This window comes from Crocodylus siamensis, chromosome 1 (genome assembly GCF_052110815.1).
Source record: "Crocodylus siamensis isolate JL-2025a chromosome 1, ASM5211081v1, whole genome shotgun sequence".
Lineage (NCBI taxonomy): Eukaryota > Metazoa > Chordata > Crocodylia > Crocodylidae > Crocodylus > Crocodylus siamensis.
Window position 1 is genome coordinate 88,088,469 of NC_143395.1, and position 20,866 is coordinate 88,109,334.

At 49.0% G+C, this 20,866-nt stretch overlaps 1 protein-coding gene across 1 annotated transcript; it reads left to right on the forward strand.

Annotated features, from left to right (window-relative positions):
* The first annotated feature begins 4,840 nt into the window (after nucleotides 1–4,840).
* Nucleotides 4,841–19,872, forward strand: NR2E1 (nuclear receptor subfamily 2 group E member 1). Its single transcript, XM_090031627.1, has 8 exons — nucleotides 4,841–5,428; nucleotides 6,798–6,885; nucleotides 7,617–7,852; nucleotides 9,080–9,226; nucleotides 14,458–14,554; nucleotides 14,944–15,093; nucleotides 15,350–15,455; nucleotides 19,335–19,872. Exons 1-8 carry the CDS (start codon nucleotides 4,841–4,843, stop codon nucleotides 19,495–19,497), a joined length of 1,575 nt encoding a protein of 524 aa, XP_089887753.1. The 3' UTR covers nucleotides 19,498–19,872.
* Nucleotides 19,873–20,866: the final 994 nt, after the last annotated feature.

A 20,866-nucleotide genomic window follows, 5' to 3' on the forward strand; every position in this document is an offset into this window, starting at 1 on the left:
AGGCCGGCTGGCACGCACGTGCGTGCGGGGGAGAGGGGTGCGGGCCACAAGTCTTGCTCTGCTTTCCCATGGTCAGGTCCCGCTGCAGGGACACCGGGAAAAGATGATTTGATTTGATTTTTCCCCTCCCACGCCAGGGGATGTCCCCCTGCAAACCCTGGGAAACAAACGTCTCTGCCAAGCGTTGGCTTTTGCCCCTGGCTGCAGCGACCCCACCGACGCCGGGGACCGCGAGGCTCCGAAACGCGGGGAGTCGTTGCGCTGCGAAGGGACGCCCGCTTCCAAGGCGGCGAGGCCGGCAGGCGGGGGAGAGGGCGTAGCGAGGCCAGCACAGAGGTGGGGGGGGGGGGTGCCTGCCACCTTCATTTCGGCTTCCCTTGCCCCCGCGCCCGGTTCCCGGGCAGGGCTGGGAGCGTGTCTCGATCCCTCCGGCTCTCTGGCTGTGCCCCTCCCGGGCCGGCCCGCCTGGGGCTCGGGCACAGCGGCCGAGCTGGGAGGCGCGGGGCTCTTGGCTCAGCACTGCTCGCCGCGCCCGGCCTCGCCGCCTCGCCGCAAGGAGCGGGCAGAAAGGCACGGCCGCCGTGGCAGTGCGGCCCCGGGTGCGGGCAGGCTGGGCTCCCCGCGGGGCCCCGAGCCCCGTTAGCTGCGGGCTGGCGCCGGCCTGCGCCAGCTCCCGCCGAGCACGGCTCCGCTCCCCGGCCCGCGGGGCGGGCACGGACGGGGCGCACGGCTCGGGCGCGGGGTGGCGGAGTGCGGGGCAGGCGCCTGTCTGCAGCCCTCGCCCGGCCCGGCCCCGGCCCGGGGCACCGTGTCCCCGTGCCGGCGGCGCCCCCGGGGTGGGCCAGAGGGAACCGCCCCGCCTGCACCCTCCGGGGCCCGGCCGGGGGGCGCAGGCGGGCTCCCCCCGGGCCCCGTCCTGCAACGCAAGCGGGCTCCTGAGCCCCAGCCCGTGCAGCCGGGTCGGCGGGGCGTGGGGAGACCCCGGCGGGGACACGCGGGAGCAGAGCCTTGTCCTCCAGCTCTGGCTCCAGCGCGGCCGGGGGGGACCCTGCCCCGCCCCGCCCCGCCCCGCCCCGCCCCTGCGGAGCGGCCGAGGCCGGGCTTGGGCGGCCTCGCTTACCTCCTGCCTCGGCCGGGCCTCGGGCACCTCGGGGCCTCCCCCCTCGCACACACAGACATACACGTATACATACACACACAGATACATGCACACAGATGCACGCACAGCACACAGACATACACACATCCAAAAACACACACACATCCATACACATATGCATACAGATACGCGCACACATCCGCACACACAGAGACGCACAAACATACACACAACCAAACGCACATCCATACATAGACACACTGACACATACATAAACACACACACTTTCACACACACTCACGCGGACACACGCACACAGATATACACACGCGCACGCACACACACCGGCCGGGGGCTTGGTGCGGGAGAGGGACGAAAGCGGGACGCGGCCCGGAGCAGCCCCCCCTCCCCCCGGCCGGCCCGGCTGCATTCTCGCCGGAGCCGCTTGGAGGTTCATTAATATCATTAGCATTTAACCCCCTCCCTGCCCCCCTCCCCCTCCCCAGCCCACGGCTGACGTCACACCCCGCCAGGAGTTGGGGGGAAGCGCGGGGAAGCGGCGCGGGCCCGGGGATCCTTTCCCTCTTATACGGCCCGTCCCCGCCGCCGGCGCTGCCTCGCCGCCCCGGCCCGCGCCTACCTCCTCCGGCTCCCGGCGCCGCTGCCAGGCCAGCCCTGCCCTCCCGGAAGGATTCTCCTCTGTGCTTCTTCTCGCTTCTTGTGTTGTTTTCCCTTTGCAGGACCGGCTCGGGGCCCCGCAAACTTTCTCTCGGGCTCCGGGGACATTCCTCCGCGCCCGGGGCGGAGCCGCCGGGATGCGGCGCCCGGCCCCGCGGGGCCGCTTCTAGCCGCTTGGGAAGCACCTGTCAGTGGCAGGAGCCCGGGGCAGGGCCCACTCCCGCGCGGCGAGACTTTGTCCGGAGGTCGCGATCGCGGGGGACTCCAGCATGAGCAAGCCGGCGGGATCAACAAGTGGGTAATACGCGGTGGAGGGGGGCGGGGAGGGCTTGCAAAGCCTCGTTTCGTGTCGTCCGCGGCGCTGCCCGCGCGCTGCCCCCGGCTCGGCTGCTCCGCATCGCGCTGCCCGCCCGGTCCCGCCGGGCGCGCAACAGGTCTGCCCGCGTCCGGCCGCGCCGCCGGGTGCTGGCCGAGAGGCGCTGCGAGGCGCCCGGGCTGCGTGCGCTCCTTTCTCTAAAAACACCCCCAAGCCCCCAAAACCCGAGCCCCAAGACTTGGGAACTCAGCTGGGTCGGTGACACGGAGCCGCATCGGCCCCTCGGGGGCAAGAGGATTGCGAGGCAGCACTTCGTAATCCTGCAGAGAGGGAACAGAAACAACTGAAAAGTCACATTTCCCTTAAGTCCTAAATCCGCGTCCCGCATAACTGGGGGATTTAAAGCCCGGCGCACCGCGGGCCGGGCGGGTAATCCCCGGCGGGGCTGTCGGGGGTGGAAAGTGGATGGAGCCGGTAACAAAAGCGCGGATAGGCAGGGCGGCGGCGGGCACTGGCGGGCCCGGGCTGCGCGCCTCGTCCCTTGCTCCTGCCCCTAATCCTCCTTTGTCCCCGGGCCGTGCGAGCCCGCCGCCCGCCCCGCCGGGGAAAGGCGCTGCGTGTCGCGAGGGCGAGGGCGAGGGCGAGGCCCGGGCAGGCCGGGCTGAGCCGCGAGGAGCCGATCCCAAGTGCCGGGGCGCCGCCGGGGCAGAGGCGGCAGGGATCGGGCCCGGGTGCGGTGGATCCCTGCGGGGTTGTAGGGCGGGCGGGATCCAGCGGATCTGCGAGACGGAGCAGGCGGCGGGGACACAACCCGGCCGCGCCACGCCGCTCCGGGCCTGCTGCGAGGGCGGTGGCATCCCGCCACCGGGGTGCCCCAGCCCGCTGGGCTCCGAGCTGCTCCCGCGGGACAGCCCCGCCGCCCGGGTGGTGCGTGGGGCAGGGGCCCGGCTGCAGCCGCGGCCACAGGCCCTTCCTTCCCCGGGGCCCGGGCACAGCCAGCCCGCTCCCCGCGGGGCGGAGAAGGCCGGGCCGGGGTGCCCGGAGTGCAGCGCAGCGGGCCCGGGGCAGGCGGCGGCGCCCGGGCTCGGCGCTTTCCGCAGCGGCTTCGCCCCTCGGCGTCCAGCGGGGCCTTGCGGGGCCGGGGGCAGGGGCAGGTGCGGGGCCGGGCGGGCCGGGCGGGCACTCCCCTGCGTCTCCCCCGGGGGAGCGGGCACACGGGGAGGGCAGCGGGCAAAGCCGCCGGGGCCGCGGGCAGGGGCCAGTAGCGCGCGGCCGGGGCGCGGGAGGGCTGGCGGGGTTGGTTCCGCAGCCCCCGGGCCCGGCCCGGCCCGGCCCCTCCCAGGAGCTCGGGCCGCTGTGATCCCTGCCTGGGTGGCGGCGAGACCCCGGCCAGCAGTCCCCGCAGCCCAGCCCCGCTTCTTTCAACAGCCCCTGATGGTAATTACAGTAATCGAAGCTGCCATATATCTTTAAGCAATTATGACACACAAAGAGCCCCGCGGGACCCCCTGTCGGGGCATGTTCACAACGGCTTCGCGGGCCAGCCCCGCTCCCCGCGCCCGGCTCCTGGGACCCAGCTCCGGCGCGGCCCGGCCAGGCCTGCCTGGGGCGGGGGCAGCAGGGACCTCCCGTCCTCCCCCAGCCGCCCTCTCGCAGCCTCGTCCTGCCCAAAAATACACACACGCACATATATACACATACACAAATACATATATATATATACACATATCCACACACATCTATACACACACATATATATATATTTATATATATATACACAAGGATACACATGCATATATATATATACACATGCACATGCACGTACACGCACGCATGTATCTATATCACTATCCGTGTATGGCTAGGGCCGGAGCTGGGGGCTCTGGAGCCTGGCTCGCGGAGCCGGGCCGCGGCGCGCAGGCCGGGGCTCCGGCTCGGCACGAGCCGCGCAGAAAAGCGGGAGGGATCCGAGGAGCCGGGCCCTTGGGAAGACGAGACTGGCTGGATCCGGGCGCGATGGGGGAGGGCAGGGGGCAGAGGAGCCCCAAATGCCGAGGGCAGAGCTGCAGGAGAGGAGCCAGCCTGGGGAATAAAAAGGGCAGGTGTCAGCCCCGAGTGCGGCGGGTTGCTTTGCCCGGCTCTGGCCCGCGAGGCCCCGGTGCACGGAGCCTGGAGGGGGCCAAGGAGAGAGAGCGGAAAGAAGAGATAAACTCGGCCCTGCCAGAAACGCAGGAGCGGGGCGGCGGCGGGAGCCGGGAGCGGAGCCGCCCCCCCGCGTGCGGGAAGTGCCGCAGGGAGGCTGCGGGGGGCGCGTCCCCCGCCGCATTGTGCACTACCCGCATTCCCATGCTACTCTTTTTGCCGGGTCACTGGTGACCCAACAGGCAGGTGGCGAGGAAGGCTCGTCATCACGCGGGCCCCGCGCCGGGCCCAGCCCGACCTGCCGGCCCGGGCCCAGCCCGCGCCCCCTGGGCCCGGGGCCGGTGGGGCGCGGGGGTCCCCTGGCGCGGGGTACTCCTCGCCTCCAAGTTTCCCCTCCCCCTCCTGCCTCCCGGCCCTGCCCTAATCCCCGTCCCCTCGCCGCGCTGTGTATAGCAGCTGTCGAGTCTCATTTAGGGGAGTAGCTGGCAGCCCGGGCTGATTGGAGGCAGTCAAACGGGTCTCAATGGGGGAAATCATTAAGTTAACACTTTATCTAATGTCCCCATTGTCTGGCCGGAGGCGCTGTTTCACAGCCGCGGGCAGACATGTCTCAAAGCAGCCCGGCCTCCGAAACTCTCCAGGGGCCGCGGAGGAGGCTCCAGCCCAGCCCCCCTCCCCATGGGCTCCTTGCGAACAAAGGTCGGGGCTGCCAACCGGCTCGAGCCCGGGCCCGAGGGTTTAGCTGGACTGGCTGCGGGAGGGGAGAAGGGGGACCTGGCTGGCAAAGTAGGCATGGGGTCGGGGTGAGCTGCGGGGCATGCACCTCGGGGCTCCCTCCACCGCGGGAGGCTGCAGAGTGCGGCAGGGGGAGCCCTGTGCGGACAGTCCCCCTCGCTGGGACAGGGGGCCCAGCCCCTGCTGTAACCCCAGCCTCTGCCCCTGCCCCCGCCCAGCTCCTGCTGCTGGGGGCGGTGCGGGCCGCAAGCCCTGCTCAGGGTCCCTGGCGAGCCCTGCTCAGCGCCGCTCCCTGTGCCCACCTGCCCACAGGTCGCATCCTCGACATCCCCTGCAAAGTGTGTGGGGACCGCAGCTCTGGGAAGCACTATGGCGTCTATGCCTGTGATGGCTGCTCTGGCTTCTTCAAGCGGAGCATCCGCAGGAACAGGACCTACGTCTGCAAGTCAGGAAACCAGGTACTGGTACCCCCGGGCTGTAGGGACCAGGACTGGCATCTCCCCTGCCTGGGCATTCCCCCCCACACACACACACCAGGACAGCGGCCAGCAGGGCGTGAGCTGAACCTTGTTGGGCCCCCATGGGATCCCCCCTGCCCTGGGAACACTGGCAGCTCCTGGCACTGCTCCCAAGACCCGAGGTCAAACCTCAGTCTCCAGGACATGGATGGCCTGGCCCGGGCACAGCCACTCCACTGGCCCTAACCCTATCTGACCAGCCCCACCCCAGGCAGTGCAGCCACATGCGGTGGTTGGAGGGGCCCAGGAGAGGATGAGGGGCAGGATGGGACAAAGCTGCCCCCCCAACCCCCAGCTCCCCGCTGCCTTCTCTCCGCACCTTTCCCCTAACCCCAGCCAGCTACATGTCCCCTTCCAGCCCTGTGCCCCTCTGTGTCTGTGAGACAGGTTGGCAGAGGAAGGGACTAGCCTTGGGCATGGGGCTAAGGCTGGGGCACAGGCAGAGCTGGGCTGTAAGAATAAGGTGAGGGCAGGGCTGGGTGTCCTCTGGCTGGTAGCTGTCTCCTGCTCAACACCACTTCCCCAGGGCTTGCCTGCCCAGGCCACGTGTGGATCCCACTCCAGATTTCCCTGGTCCAGCTAAGCCCAGATCTGGAGCCAGGTGCCCAGGGGGTCTGGGGCACTCCCAAGGGATAAGAACATAGGAATTGCCAATGTCAGACCATAGGTCCTTCTTGCTCCACCTCCTGTCACACAGTGACAGAGTGGAGGCTAAAAGGGGGAGTGAACTGAGTCTGACCAGGGTTTCCTCCCTCCTCACTGTTCCTTCCTGCCTTGCAGCCTCCAGAAGTTTAAGGTCTAGTTATGATTCAGTGGCTGTGTCCCTAATAGCTCCTGATGCCCCTTTCCTCCAAGAATGTGCCCAAGCCCTTTTTCAAATGTGGCTAACCTGTCAGCTTCCCCACTTCTGGGTGGCCAGGAGTTCTGTCTGCACTGCAGCGCCATGCTGAGTGAACAGGAACCTCCTTGTGTTACATTTAAGCTGCCTGCCTACTCCTTTCATTTCATGACTCCCAGCTCTTGAACTGTGAGAGAGAGCACATCAAAAATCCCTGTGTCCTTTCTCTGCACTGTTTAGTATGTTGAGGACCCTGTCATGTCCCACCATCAAGCATCTATCTCGCTTCCAAACTGAACAGGCCTAGCATCTGTAGTGTAGCATCTCCACCTAGGGAACCGCTCCAGATCACTGATCGTCTTTGTTGCCCTCTTCTGGACCCAGGGCAGGGTGTAGTCTGCATGGTGGGGCAGGCATTGGGTTGTCCCAGTCCCCCCTTCTCATGGCAGGGCTGTGCTGTGCTTGTTGCAGGGGGGCTGCCCAGTGGACAAGACGCACCGGAACCAATGCCGGGCCTGCCGGCTGAAGAAGTGCCTGGAAGTCAACATGAACAAAGATGGTAGTTGAACCCTTTGGCCTGCCTGGGCAAATGAAGCCTAGATCTGGGCACTCACTCCCCCGGGCTCTGGGAGATGAGAGGGTCAAGGGCAAAGGCAGGGGTTGCATGGTGTGCGAGGCAGGCACAGGCTCGTATAATGCCAGCTCCATCCCATCCCAGGTCCCATGTGTCCTGGAAGCCTTTTAGATCTACCACTTAGGAATCTTCCCCGGGGGCCCAGGTAGGTCACAGCCTTGAGTGATCGCTCTCCCCCCCAGCTCAGGCTTGACTCCTGTCAAGGCAGAAGGCTTTGCTGGATCTGAGACACTGCCTGGCAAGGGCAGAGCCAGGACCTTGCCAAGTATGAACACCTGGGCTTTGGCAGATCTGCCCTGCAGCCTGCTGTGACACACCCACCACCTACCCACCTGTGAGCAGGGCAGGGGAAAGTGATGATAACTCTAAATCTCCTGCTGGCACTTACATAACTAGTAACAGAGAGGGGCTGGAGAAATGGCTATGCATGTCCAGGCACACCAGATCATGCTTTGAATGGGTCTGGGTAAAAAAATCTGCCCTGGGAGATAAATGCTGTGCATGCTAGAAGGCATTGGATATGCAGGATCCACTACTTCAGCACAGCTCAGTAGGTGACTGTGCCTTAGGAGCCCTGGTGAAGCCAACAGGAGCCTTTCTGAATCACTTGATTTCCTAACTGAGCCTTTTTTCCTCCCCTTCCCCCCCACCTCCAGCTGTTCAGCATGAAAGGGGCCCACGGACATCCACAATAAGGAAGCAAGTCGCTCTGTATTTCAGAGGACACAAGGAAGAGAATGGAGCTACCCCACACTTTCCCTCTGCTGCTTTACCCGCCCCTGCCTTCTTCACTGCTGTCACCCAGCTGGAACCCCACAATCTAGAGCTGGCTGCTGTGTCCACTACTCCAGAAAGGCAGACCTTAGTGGGACTTGCACAGCCAACTCCAAAGGTCAGCTCTCTCCTGCTGAAGTATCTCGCACTTTGCAGGCTAGATGAACACTTGGATGAGATGGGTTAACCAGGAATGGCCCTGCCTTGGGCAGCAGATTGGATTAGATAACTTCTTGAAGTCCCTTTTCCATCCTTGTCTTTCTATGTTTCTACTCAGCAGAGCACTGGCAAAAAGATGTTACATTTAAGGGAAAATACTGAGAAACAAAATCAAGGTGGGGAGAACCTCAGCTTAGAGTTGGGTTCATTAAGAGGGGTGAGAAATTCCCTTGGTTTTCTCAAGAATTGTGTTGGAATCAGAACTGCCAGATGGGACCCTCAATATTCATAAGATCATTTTGACATGGAGGGTAAAATATGAGTTTCTTGCTTTATGCCGTTAAACACACTCACATGCACTTTAAACAGTCTTACATATGCATATGTGTTACATAGAAACGCACACATGTGCAGTGGAACAATGCATAAGTACTGCCACCTACAGACTACACATCAGCCGACTTGTTTCAGCCTTACTAGATGCTAGACTAGGAGAATTGTTGACTTTCCGTTCAATAAAAGTTCCACCTCTGTAACAGTTAGTCCCTAATCCATTGTCAGGTCCCAAACAAATCACTGCAGTCTATCCAGATGGCTGTGTTCACAAATGTGATTAATCTTCCTGTTTATTTCTTGGCTTTGAAATGATATAAACAGAGTATCAGTAACCTGAAAACTGAGGAGCTATCTGAGAGTTATTCATAAGAACCAAAATACATCCATATTGCTTTATCAAAATATATATAGGCACATTTGCACAGATAACCATCTAAATTATTGTAAATCAAACTGGTTTATAAAGCCTGAATCAGTTTTTGAATTGGGGGCTCCTAACATATACAGTATTTCCCTGCTCTTATAGCAGAATTTGAAAACTTCTGCAGGTAGGGGATCAAGCTATATATCATCAGACTTTTTTATTAACTGTTACAGGTATGGTCTGCCTTTACTTTTAATGTAGTGCAATCCTACATCATTTATCCACATGAACAGCAATCACGTAACATGCTTTAGAGAGGGGGCACTGAAACCAATGGAAGATTTTTTTGTTGGCTGAAGGATGGGATTGCTGGAATTATATACTGTACAGGAGAATAATTGCTGAAGTGCAGGTGGGTGTATGTGTGAAAAATGTGATGTTTTCTCTTCATCTTATCATATTGACTTATTTTATTTCTTCTAACAGTATCCACATGAAGTCAATGGTACACCTATGTATCTCTATGAAGTGGCTACTGAATCTGTTTGTGAATCCGCAGCCAGACTTCTCTTTATGAGCATCAAATGGGCCAAAAGCGTTCCAGCCTTTTCCACTTTGTCATTACAAGATCAGGTAAGGATTACACAATAAGGAATTACCCTTAGCTTAGTATTTAAGAGGGGTTCAGTCTTTAAAATTCGGATCTGCATCTGGATTTTCACCATTCCAGAGCTCTAAATGCTTTTGTTCTGGCTAGTAACAAAGATATATTATTTTAACAGAAATTTTAATGTGACTGAAATAGCTATTTTATAGAGCAGATGAAACTCAAAAAGGGAACAAATGATGATATAAGATCATTTTTCTTAAGAGGCAGCACACTCCAGAGGGCAGGGCACAAGGCAGGAAAACAAGAGACGCAAGGTGAAATCCCAGCCCCACTGAAATCAGTGTTAACAAAGTCAGTCTGACTTCATGGATCCATGATTTTACTTCTGGGTTCTTCCACAGCTCTACTGCTATGTAAGCTTTGGTGAATCACTTAGCTTCTCTGTGTTTCAGCCTCCCCTTCTGTAAAATGGGGGTAATGATATTTATTCTGTATTTTAAAATCTGTTGGTGCTTATGGATGAAAAGTACTTTATGAATTAGATATTATACTTCTTAATTCTAGTAGTATACATTTGTCAGTTGATTTTGCAATCATTCTATGTTGGTGGAGTTACTTCACATTCATGCCAGTGTGATGATGAGAGCAGAATTTGGCTTGCCCTTTTTTGTTAATTAAAATCTTCCTTAATTTGTCTTGTTTTCCTCTGTGACAACTTGCCTTTGCCTCAAGTAAATTGTGTGCGAACCAAGTCATTTCTTAATGACTTGATTTTTGATGAGGACATGATGCATTGTGTATACTGTATTAATTCTGAAAAGTAATCAGGCAATAATAAAAGAAAAAAATCAATACAAAACTCCAATCACAAAATATTCTTAATATTTTCATGTTATTTAGTTTAATTACGTAATATGATTACTGGGAAGAAAAACACTGTATTTTAAATAGCACATATAACGATATTAATTGACTCTTCTAAGAGTCACCAAATAGAATACACTAATGTATCATAGACCAAACATTGTAAGCCTTATTGGACAAAACAAGTGCACATTCGGAGCTAAAAAAGATCTTTTTAGAAGGGCTATGGTGTTGTCTTCCTAAAACAGAAAGGCATTTATTTAGATAAATTGAAATATCCCTTTGCCAGGGCTAGTCCCAGATTTTGAGGGTACTTTTGCAGAATTAAATAGGCAGGGCCTCATTCATTTTCCCTCTAAGCATTGTCACTGGTGAATCAGATTTGTACATTCAGGGCCACTGGCTGAGATGCTGCAGTGAGGGCATAAGCCAAAGACTTAACAGTGAAAAGGAAACTGTATTTATGAAGACAATGGCCCAGATTCTTCCACTGCTGAATGCAAGCCACCACCATTGGCTTAATTACAGTTGTTCCTGTGTGGCTGGATCTGACTATCACAGAGTTCAAAGGAAGTACAATTAGGCCTGGACCACATGTATAATGGGCTTTGCTCTGAATATCACAGCCACTTCAATAAGAAAGCTCTCTCATAACGCAAACTGTGGCCCAGTTCAGCCCTGGATCATTACTATTAATGGCAGTCCACCTGGGCCAGGACTTAATTTAGTTTGATTTATAAAAATTCCCCCAGAGGCCATGCCTGTTAGAGGAGTGAGGTGGGGTAGTGGAAGAATTTCTGAGAATACAGACCATTCTATACCACTCAACATTCCTCAGAAAGATAGGACAATTACCTGTCACAGACATCAGAATATCCTGTCATCTTAAGAGAACCAGCTACATATTTTATTTTACAAATACTGCATATAAAGAAGTTGTAATAGCCATTGAGTCTCTTTTAAAGTGGAAGCCTTTCATCTTTTCCATTATTCTGTACATTTTCTAGAAATGGGTGAGTTGAAAAAGTTTCAAGGATCTTTTTAGATATGCCCATCAGTAACAGGAGGTCATCCTTTCAGACCAGCTGCAGGACACACAACTCTGGAAATGCATACACTCCAGAGTCCATAATCTGAGATTAGTACTCTGGCTCAAATAATCAAGACTTCTCAAATTTAAGACATTTTCAGTTCTGGGATTTTGTTTGAATTTCTTTCTACCTTGGTTCCTCTATCACACTCAGGAGAATTTCAAAGATCTGATTTTTAAATCCTTTTTTCCCATAATTAATCAGAGAGTTGATTCTTGTAATTGAACAACTATTCAATTTAATTTGACAGTGGTATGGATATTGATGTCTGAATTTCCTTTGTATATCTCTGATGTCTGCCTGAACAGAGTCCGAAATCATTTCCTAGGATCTGTTTTTGTTTAGAAATCATCTAGAAAAATTAAAATATTGTGAATCTATAACTATATGTCACAGTTCTATCTTGAAAAGTGTGAAAACCTGCCTGTTGACAATATGCCCATCACTAACAAAAGGTCATCCTTTCAGACCAGCTGTAGGACACACAACTCTGGAGATGCATATGCTTCAGAGTCCATGATCTGAGTATAGTACTCTGGGTCAAATAATAATTTGTCATTAAATGATTTTCTTCGGGAGCTGCATATAAGCTGCCTGGAAGCTACATGCAGCTCAGAAGCCAGTTTGGTCACAGCTGTTCAAGACCATTGCCTATTCTGGAGCAAAGTAGAAATAATGGTCAAATCTCAAAAAACCCAGAGATTTTTTTAATTACTTTGAGAAACAAGGGTCATTTATAAATTAAGCATGAATTAATCAAACTGGTGCTTTTAAAGCTTTATGCATAGGAATTTGAAGAAACTCAGCTATCAGAGAATAAAGCCCTTTAACTTTCTGAAGTCTTCAGGCTTCAGGTGGGAAAGAAAATACGAAATTGATATCTTCCAGGAAACACAGTTCATTCTCGTTGTATCTGCATGACTGAGTGACAAAAAGATTTTTTAAAGGAAATAAGTGGATCTGAATTGATTTCTTCATACAACACAGAAACCTGCATATCTAAAAGAGATATCAGTTCTTTATAAAGCAAAGATTATCTGGAGGAGGATATAGCTTATAGTCTCCAGTGTTCGGAAATAATTAGGAGTTCATTCTGTTCTACTCAAAGCAGACCTGAGAAGGATACTGCACTTCACATTTTTTCAACTGTAGCATAATATGCTGTGCAGTCTTTGTTACTGTAAAAGCCAATGTAATTATTTAAACATTGATTATGTATAAATAGTTATGATTACTTACTTTGCAGTCACTATCTCGATGTTGTATTAAATCTCTGCAACACATTTTAGATAGTATGAAATGACTGTGATGGTAAGTATTTTGACTTAACGAAGCTCTATCCCTCAATCTAATGAACGCTGTGCAGTTTGAAATACTAAGTATTAAACATTAGGCATATAATAAGGAAATTACATTTTTGCATGATATTGATACTAGTGATATATACTGCTTACACATTCGAATCTAAGAAAATGAAAATTCAATTAAAATTTTGTCTACCTTTTTTCTATGTTAAAGAAACATTGCCAGAATTGGTAGGCCTGATAGGTGACTTTCCCTTTCCCCTAATAAACTATATAGTTGAGATATCTGAGTTTATAAACAAAATCTTTGGCTAACATGCAAAATTTATTAGGCTGAGGTTAATCAGATAGTTAGGAATCCCTCCACCTCTTCCACCAGTTTCAAAGCACTGGAATGGCCACTTTTGCAACCCCTTACAGAAGTCTTAGCATGGCAGTAGCATCATCAAGTCCTAACCTTTGCCTCCTTTTCCTAAAAGGGCAAAGCAGCGTCATTACAGGGAAGTCACCAAACAGTGCTTCCTGAGCTTCCTGCCTTGCTCCCAAAATCACTTCCACTTTATCTTGGAGTACAAAGAAGTATGGTGATCCTACCGTGTGCTCTCTGTGGCATGTCCCCCAGCTCAGATCATGGAACTAATGAAGTTTTGGCAAAGGAAGTGGGCTAGGCCAAAAGTCCATAAATGCAAAATTATACTGTGCTGTTTTTACTAGTCTAAGCCATAACAAAGCTGAATTCTCTTCTCCTGTACACCAGTGCATCTCCAGTGAAATCAACTGGATTGTCTTAGTGCAAAAGAAGAGTCAAGCATAGCACAGTGGTTGCCATTCAGCCTCCCTGTGAAAAAAAATCTACATCACCGAATGAGTTAGCAAACCATGCCACAAACTGCACTGATCAGATCTAAATCTTGGTACCCCAGACTTCTTGGTTGCTTGGGTTTGGAATTGTTTGGTCCATTATGCAGAGAGAAGGACAAGCCAAAATGCTTGGGTCTGGATTCAAACAGGCGAGGGAAGTTTGTAGCTAAGGGTCTCACTCTGAAGGGAAAAAAAAATCAGCGACCAGTTTGCAAGGATTATCTTAAGCAAAAGTAGGAAAACAAGTCAAATTGAAAATATGCAAGTATCTACGTGTACTATCTAAGAATGACAGATGTGTTCAGCCAAGAATGGGTTAAAGGTAAAAAAGCTATTTCTGGTGATCATAAAGTAGTGCTTTGAAGGAACTCTATAGCAAATGAGGTCACCATTGATTTGATAAATCATATATTTGTAACGTAAAACATTCTAATGTAGAAGAAACATCACCAAAAGAACTGTTCAGGTTCTATTCCCCCCTCTACATGTATACTTGTTAACACTGAGGGTTTTAGTGGCAACCATTAATCCTTCCAGATCATGGTGCATGCATGAGAGGTCACTCAGACCTTCAACACATATGACTAGGGGGGAGTGGAGGCTACCCAGATCTTTCATCTCCCCTTTATGCCACTGAGACCAAATCCAAAGGCCAGACTGAGTCCAGTTGTTTGGTGCCTCCATGGCTGTGGTTGTATAAGCATCCAGGAATCAAACCCAGGTGTCCTGTATGGCAGACAACTATTCTACCACTGAACCCCAGGGGACTCCAACACTGAGGTGCACATAAAGAAAAGAGACCTTTCACTGTAGAAGCCTACTCAAGAAAAATATGCAAGGCCTTTGTGGCAGGATCTGTCTCTGTTTCTGTTTGTACAGCACCTAACACCATGGAGATTCTCTCCACCCACAGCCTAAAACAAGTCATTAGTCCCAGTAATATATCTACAATGCATATGGTTAGGCATAGATACCTTATCAAAAAGATGAAAGAAAAGCTAAAGTACTCAGAGGGAAAAATACCATGACAGGCATTTAAAGTAGTTTTTAAAATAACAGAAATTTACATAGTGAAATTGTTTATAAATCTATAAATTATACACCATGTTATATTGTACATCTATTGTATGACAGCTGATGCTTTTGGAAGATGCTTGGAGAGAACTGTTTGTTCTAGGAATAGCACAATGGGCCATTCCAGTTGATGCTAACACTCTACTGGCTGTATCTGGTAAGAATTGCACAATTTAATGACTTTGTTATAGAAATTACCATAAAAATACATTACTGAAAAAAGAACAACATGTAAAGAATAACAAATTTGTACTGAACAATAGAGCATACCTGTCATTTATAAATCTATATTTAAATGCAAATAATGTTGTTTTGTTGTATTCATGACTGCTTGCATTGTCATTTAAATGCAAATTACTGTGTTTGTTATCATTCAAGAGAAGATTTTATATTAACTTTCATACAATATAGTCAGTTTACATGGCATCAGATATCTAAGAGTGACAATTGAATAGATATTGATACAGAGGATTTTGTCAGAAATCAATATAAAATACTGCAAATGCCTTAATATTAGAGTATTTATTTCACATGTTTTTATTGTAGGCATGAATGGTGACAATACAGACTCTCAGAAGCTGAATAAAATTATTTCAGAAATACAGGCTTTACAGGAGGTTGTGGCTAGATTTAGACAACTTCGGCTAGATGCTACCGAATTTGCCTGTCTCAAATGCATTGTCACTTTTAAAGCTGGTAAGCAGAAATATCCCCTTGCTTTTTCACTCTGGTTACTATTGGTTAGCTACTTAAAACAACATTTTGTAGCAGAGATCCAGTTACATCGGTTTACAGTGTTCTGCTGCTCAGTACTGATAGGCAGTGTTTCATGTAAGCATTAAAAACATTGTACAAATCATAGTGCATTCTTAGATACATTTAATTAACACTAATGTAAATGTTTTTGACCAACTGAAGAGTCAAACTGACTGGTTACGGATCTGCTTTCCAGTACCTACACACAGTGGTTCTGAACTCAGAAGTTTTCGAAATGCTGCCGCCATTGCAGCCCTTCAAGATGAAGCTCAGCTCACTCTGAACAGTTACATCCATACCAGGTGACTGCTTTTTTTTTTCAATATGCTTTTAAAATGCTGTAGATGCCCTCCATGAAGGCAGTGGCACATTTCCATTAATTTAATGGGGCCAAAATTTCACTCACCAGGTCAATGATGACTGTACGTCTGTGGTAGAATCTAGATTCTGCAAATGGAATAAGGGATATGGAGTGTATTCAGATAAATGGGAAAATGGAGTTTTTTCCATCTGGGATTTTTCACAGCATTAAATAACAAAAACAATAAAAGCAATAACACATATAACAATAACAGCACTTTTCTTCCAAGAATTTAAAACTTTTTACTGTTTTGTTATACCCATTTTGAGGTGGGGAAACTGAAGCACAGAGAAGTCAAATCACTCATCCAAGACCCTAGAATGAACCCATTCCAGAGGTGGGAACAGAAAAACTGAGATCTTGTGACTCTTAGTTAGGGCCATAGCAACAAAAATTATGAGAGTTAAAACATATAAAGAAGATTTTCACTTCAGTCTAGTCCTGTGTAACATAATCAGATGCAGAAAACAACCATAAGAAAGTGCAACTGTCACCTTTTAAAATTAACAAGAATAAAACTGGGAAGGCACTATGCAGTCTACAAACCACTCTACTAGTCGTCTTACTATATAAGCCATCTTTTTAATATTACCGCTGCTTAGAATAACTTCCCAACTTGGGCCACAAGTCTAAGAGTGTGGCCCAAGCCATTCATTTGGCAACTAGGACACTGTGGGGAGAGATGCATAGGGGGAAAAAGTGCAAAGGGAGAAAGGGTGCATCTTCTAGCTCATTCTTTGCAACTCTTCCAGATATTTGAGGGGCTGCAGTGATAAGTTCTGAATGGTCTTGCCCTTACTTAAGTTGGCCTTGAAAATGAGGCAATTTAGAGATGGAGGGAGTAGGTAGAAAGGAAAGGAAGGGGTGTAACTTCTCTGTGGTACATTGCAGCTTTCCCGTTCACTTTGCAGTTCACTACCCTTGTCCCCGTCTAAATTTATGTAATGCCTAATGCAGTGGTTCCCAACCTTGGGTCGTGACCCAATGAGGGTTGCAGAGGCAATTTCAGTGGCACCGCACACCAAGAACAAGCTGCACCGCATGGTGGGAGCTCCGAAGCCCCTGCCCCCAGGCTCCACTCCCACCACCAGGTTGCAGCAAAAAAGGGTTAGGAACCATGGTCTAATCATATCAAACTGCTTCTTCCAGGCCTGGATCCACAGTAGTGTGGCTGCACCCTCCCCTTTTGGATTGGACTGCACCACAGGAGCCTCTGGGGACTTTTTTAAAATCCTAAAGGAGCTGCAAATCCCCCCTCCCCTCCTCTTCTCTATCTCCCCCACCTGGTGCTGTTGCTTTCTTTGCTGTCCTGGGGGTGGGAGAAGCACCAGGGGCTGTTCCTTCTCCCCCAGCCTGGCCACATGCAGGCTGGGCTCAGTTGGGGATGGTGACAATGGCAGTGCGGATGGGCAGGGGGAATCCCCTGCCCTGCAGCTGCTTTCAGGAGATGGGGCAGGGAGGAGGGAACTACTCTTCTGTCATGCTGTGGCTGCTATCCCTATCTCCAGATGAAGGGAGGGGTTGAGAGGAGGGAAGGAGAGTGGGGATTTTCACCTGCTTTAGGGACTTGAAGAAGGAGGCTTTTAAAGGGGTCTTTTTGCATCGGGGGGGGGCAAAAAAGGCTGGCAGTGAGGGGTGTAACCACCCCTGCAGTGCAGGTTGCTGTTCCTGCACCCCTCTTTGAGGTAAATCCTGGATCCACTGTTGGCATCTTCCTCTACTATTGTTCTAAGAATGGGCAACACTCAAATTTACTCTTTTGAAAAAGGGCTTTTCCTCACCTTCCACTGGACCCCTTCACTCTTCTGGGACAATGGAGCTCTCTTGTGAAAAAAAGATAAAGCTCTTCTGTGCAAGAAATAGCTTTCTCAGGAGACAGTCAAAGACTGTTGAATGAATTTCCTCAGAAATGACCACAAACCTCACCATCTTCTGCTCCAAGCGCCGGGCCCTTCCTTTGACTTTGCCCTAAATATGAACATACAACAGTGTCCGTTTACGTGTTTATTTGTGTGTACATCTAAAACAAAACACTCCACTAGACACATTTCTGTCTCTGGTGACAGAAGGAGAGAACAAATATGTGACTAACTAAGAAATGGTGGCATTAAGCATTATATAGGAACAGAATAAAATAAAGGATATGATTTAATGATCAGTGAGTTACATGTGTGAATTCAAATGGCAACACATCCCTAAGGAAATCCTAAAAATTAAACACAGCTATCACCTACGCTTAAATTCAATTATTTTCCAAACCCAAGAACATTTTTAATTGCTTTATATCTATAAGAAAAATGATGCTCACTGTCTTTGAAGTCCACTTGTTTAGATGAAAGAAAGTAACCTACACTGTGGAAGTTAACAAACACACAGCAGCCTGTTGCAGCAGTACATACTGAAAGGGCCAAAGTGGTATCTTTGTAGCCTGTGGAAGAATCTCCACATTAATATTATGCTATGGGATTCAGGCTTAAATGAGCACTCAGAGGGAGAAGCCAAAGATGTTACGCTCCACGTTCCATGGGAACAGATTTTCCGCTGGTGAATGCATGGGAAATCCTCTTATTTACACTAGTTGTACACTGGTATAGTTCCACATGCTTCAGTGTTGGAGGAGAATTAGGTTCCAAAAATCCTGGGCATAAGCTTGGGACTTACTGACTGAGTGACACAAAAACTATGCTGCAGCCCACATTGATTTCAATGGGATCAGGATTTCATTCTCATGAACAGAGATGGCTTGATTCTGCTCTCGCTCTCATTTTACACTTGTGTCAATCTTTTGATTTCATGTTGGTGAAATCATTTGATTTCAGGGCAACTGCTCCAGGTTTAAATGGCTGCAGTAGGAATGTTCTCATACTAGACCCAATTCCTTTTTCACTTACACTATGTAAGGTAGGAGTAATTGCTCTGAATTTAGCAGAGTTATGTTGGTGTTAAACCAGCATGAGTAAGATCCAAATGTGCCTCATATTGTTTTACTTTTTAAAAACTGGAAGGGATCTGTGACTGAAGAGAATGTAGAACTGCCTTTTATACATGCAGATTTTCTGAGGGCAGGGGAGGCAATTTAGCTACTTAATCAGAGTTTTACTATTTTAAATGTAAACTGCTAATATTTACACAGTATTTATATAGCACCCAGAAGCATGCAAAATAATTCATATAACATGCTGGGTAAATTTAATTTTTAATATTATCAACACAGTTTACTTATGATTCTCATGTGAATTGCACCTAATTCATGATTATTGTCTGAGATGCCGGGACAAAATTTTGTCTCTGTAGGAGTTATCCTTCTGAGGGAACTAAACAAAATATCTAGATAACAAATATTGGCTCAAATCCTGCTAAACTCACACAGGAGCATTCCCACTAAAGTCAACATTTCAGCTCATGTAAGAAAAGGATAAAACTAGTGGAGAGTAGATTTAGGTTAGAAATTAGGAAGAATTTTTTTGCGGTAAGGGTGGCCAGAATCTGGAATGAGCTTTCAAGAGAGGTGGTGCTGTCACCTAACTTGGAGGTCTTCAAGAGGAGGCTTGATAGTCATCTGGCTGGGTCATCTGACCTCGGTCCTCTTTCCTGCCAAGGGCAGGGGGTCAGATATGATGATTCATTGTGGTCCCTTCTGACTCTATAATCTATGAATCTATGAGTAAGGACTCATATAATATAAAGGTTCATCCCACAAGTAACATCCAATCAAACAATTTGCTGAATCGGGTATTTGCTATTCTATGAGGTAAGCTAATTTGACTTTTAGAGAAATGTGGAAAACCTCAGTAAGATTCCCTATGTTTTTGTATTCTAGGTATCCCACACAACCCTGCCGTTTTGGAAAACTCTTATTGCTGTTGCCGGCTTTACGTTCAATAAGCCCATCTACAATAGAAGAAGTGTTTTTCAAAAAGACCATTGGGAATGTGCCAATTACAAGACTGCTTTCAGATATGTACAAATCCAGTGACATATAAATTACCTTAAGAATAAACAATCAGGATGGACAGTTTGAGAAGAACTTTTATTCATGAAGAATAAGCCTCAACTAACACACTCTACAGGAAGCATAAGCCTGGGAATGGTTAGCCTTTAAACTCACTGACAAAGGAAAAGTATCCCAGTAGATATGATTCTTCTGCCTTGAACAGAGTGCTTTAGATCATGGAGAGAATGCTTTTCCACACAGATGGACTGCAATGGATGGAATTTGGCTGCTTCTCCCGTTACTACAGGGTGGTAGCAATTCATTTGTCAGTCACAGTTAACAAAGACTATGCTATTCTCTCCTTTAGCCGGCAGATTAAGATAAAATGTGAAAGAAGGTACTTTATATTTCTTTCAATATTTGGAATTGTGTAACCAAACTTTGCTCCTATTTGTTATGCGACATGAGGTGGCCTTCAGAACTGTTTTAAGAGTAGCTTATGTTGGTGAATATGTTCTTAATATTATAGGAAACATTTAAAATCAGGTTACCAAAACATTGCTTCTGTTGTAATACATCATAAAGTGGCCTTCAGAACTGATTTTAAAGTAGCTTATGATGGCAATTATGTTTGGGAACCAATAGGCCAGGCCTTCCTGTAAAATGAACTGGTGAACTTTGATAAGAACCTCACCAGAATTTTGGTTTGGTTAACATCTAAAAGACAAAAGAGCTTTACACACACATGCACGCACGCACGCACGCACATCCATCCCTAAAAACAAAATAAAAGACAAGTCTGATAAGACTAAAACAGCAAAACCAAATAAAATGGAGACGATTGATTTAAGCATGCAGATCGCTGTCCCATTGACATAGTGCTGAAACCAAAGGCAATGGTGGCCAAACTATTTGTCAGTGAGATGTGCAGAAAGGTGAAATAACTCACAAAAATAATGGGGAAAAAAAGCTTACTTTAGAAGAAATAAAATGGCTGATTGGTACAATGCTAACAGTCTTTGAGACTCTCCAATGCCTTTTTTTTTAGAAAACTCCAGGTTCTAACGAAAGCCTTGATCATCTACACACATTATAAGCTGCTTATTTGATATGAGACAATACATATGAAAAAGTAGGAAAAATCACTTAAAAGATAGCTGCTGTACTTTACAAATTTTGATTTGTTGTTAGAAACTAGCACTGAGAAAAATCAGCACTTGGACTATCATAGAATGAGTAAAACTTTTCTTGTACAAAGTGGATTAACTGATTTGTGAAGTTAAAAAGTTGTACTCATTGTATTTACAAAGAATAAAAATATATTGGATTTAAATTAGCCTTTCTTTGTTTTTTTTTTAACTTGTTTCACTCCACCCCTGTTTTAATTTCCTCTAGGTAGCATTATACTCTCCTAAACA

Excerpts from the sequence above, each read along its gene's own strand:
- NR2E1 (XM_090031627.1), top strand. The coding sequence starts at position 4,841 with ATGTCTCAAAGCAGCCCGGCCTCCGAAACTCTCCAGGGGCCGCGGAGG. Across the intron at positions 14,555-14,943 it reads CACTCTACTGGCTGTATCTG|GCATGAATGGTGACAATACA; the intron begins GTAAGAATTGCA and ends TTTTTATTGTAG. Across the intron at positions 15,094-15,349 it reads CATTGTCACTTTTAAAGCTG|TACCTACACACAGTGGTTCT; the intron begins GTAAGCAGAAAT and ends TCTGCTTTCCAG.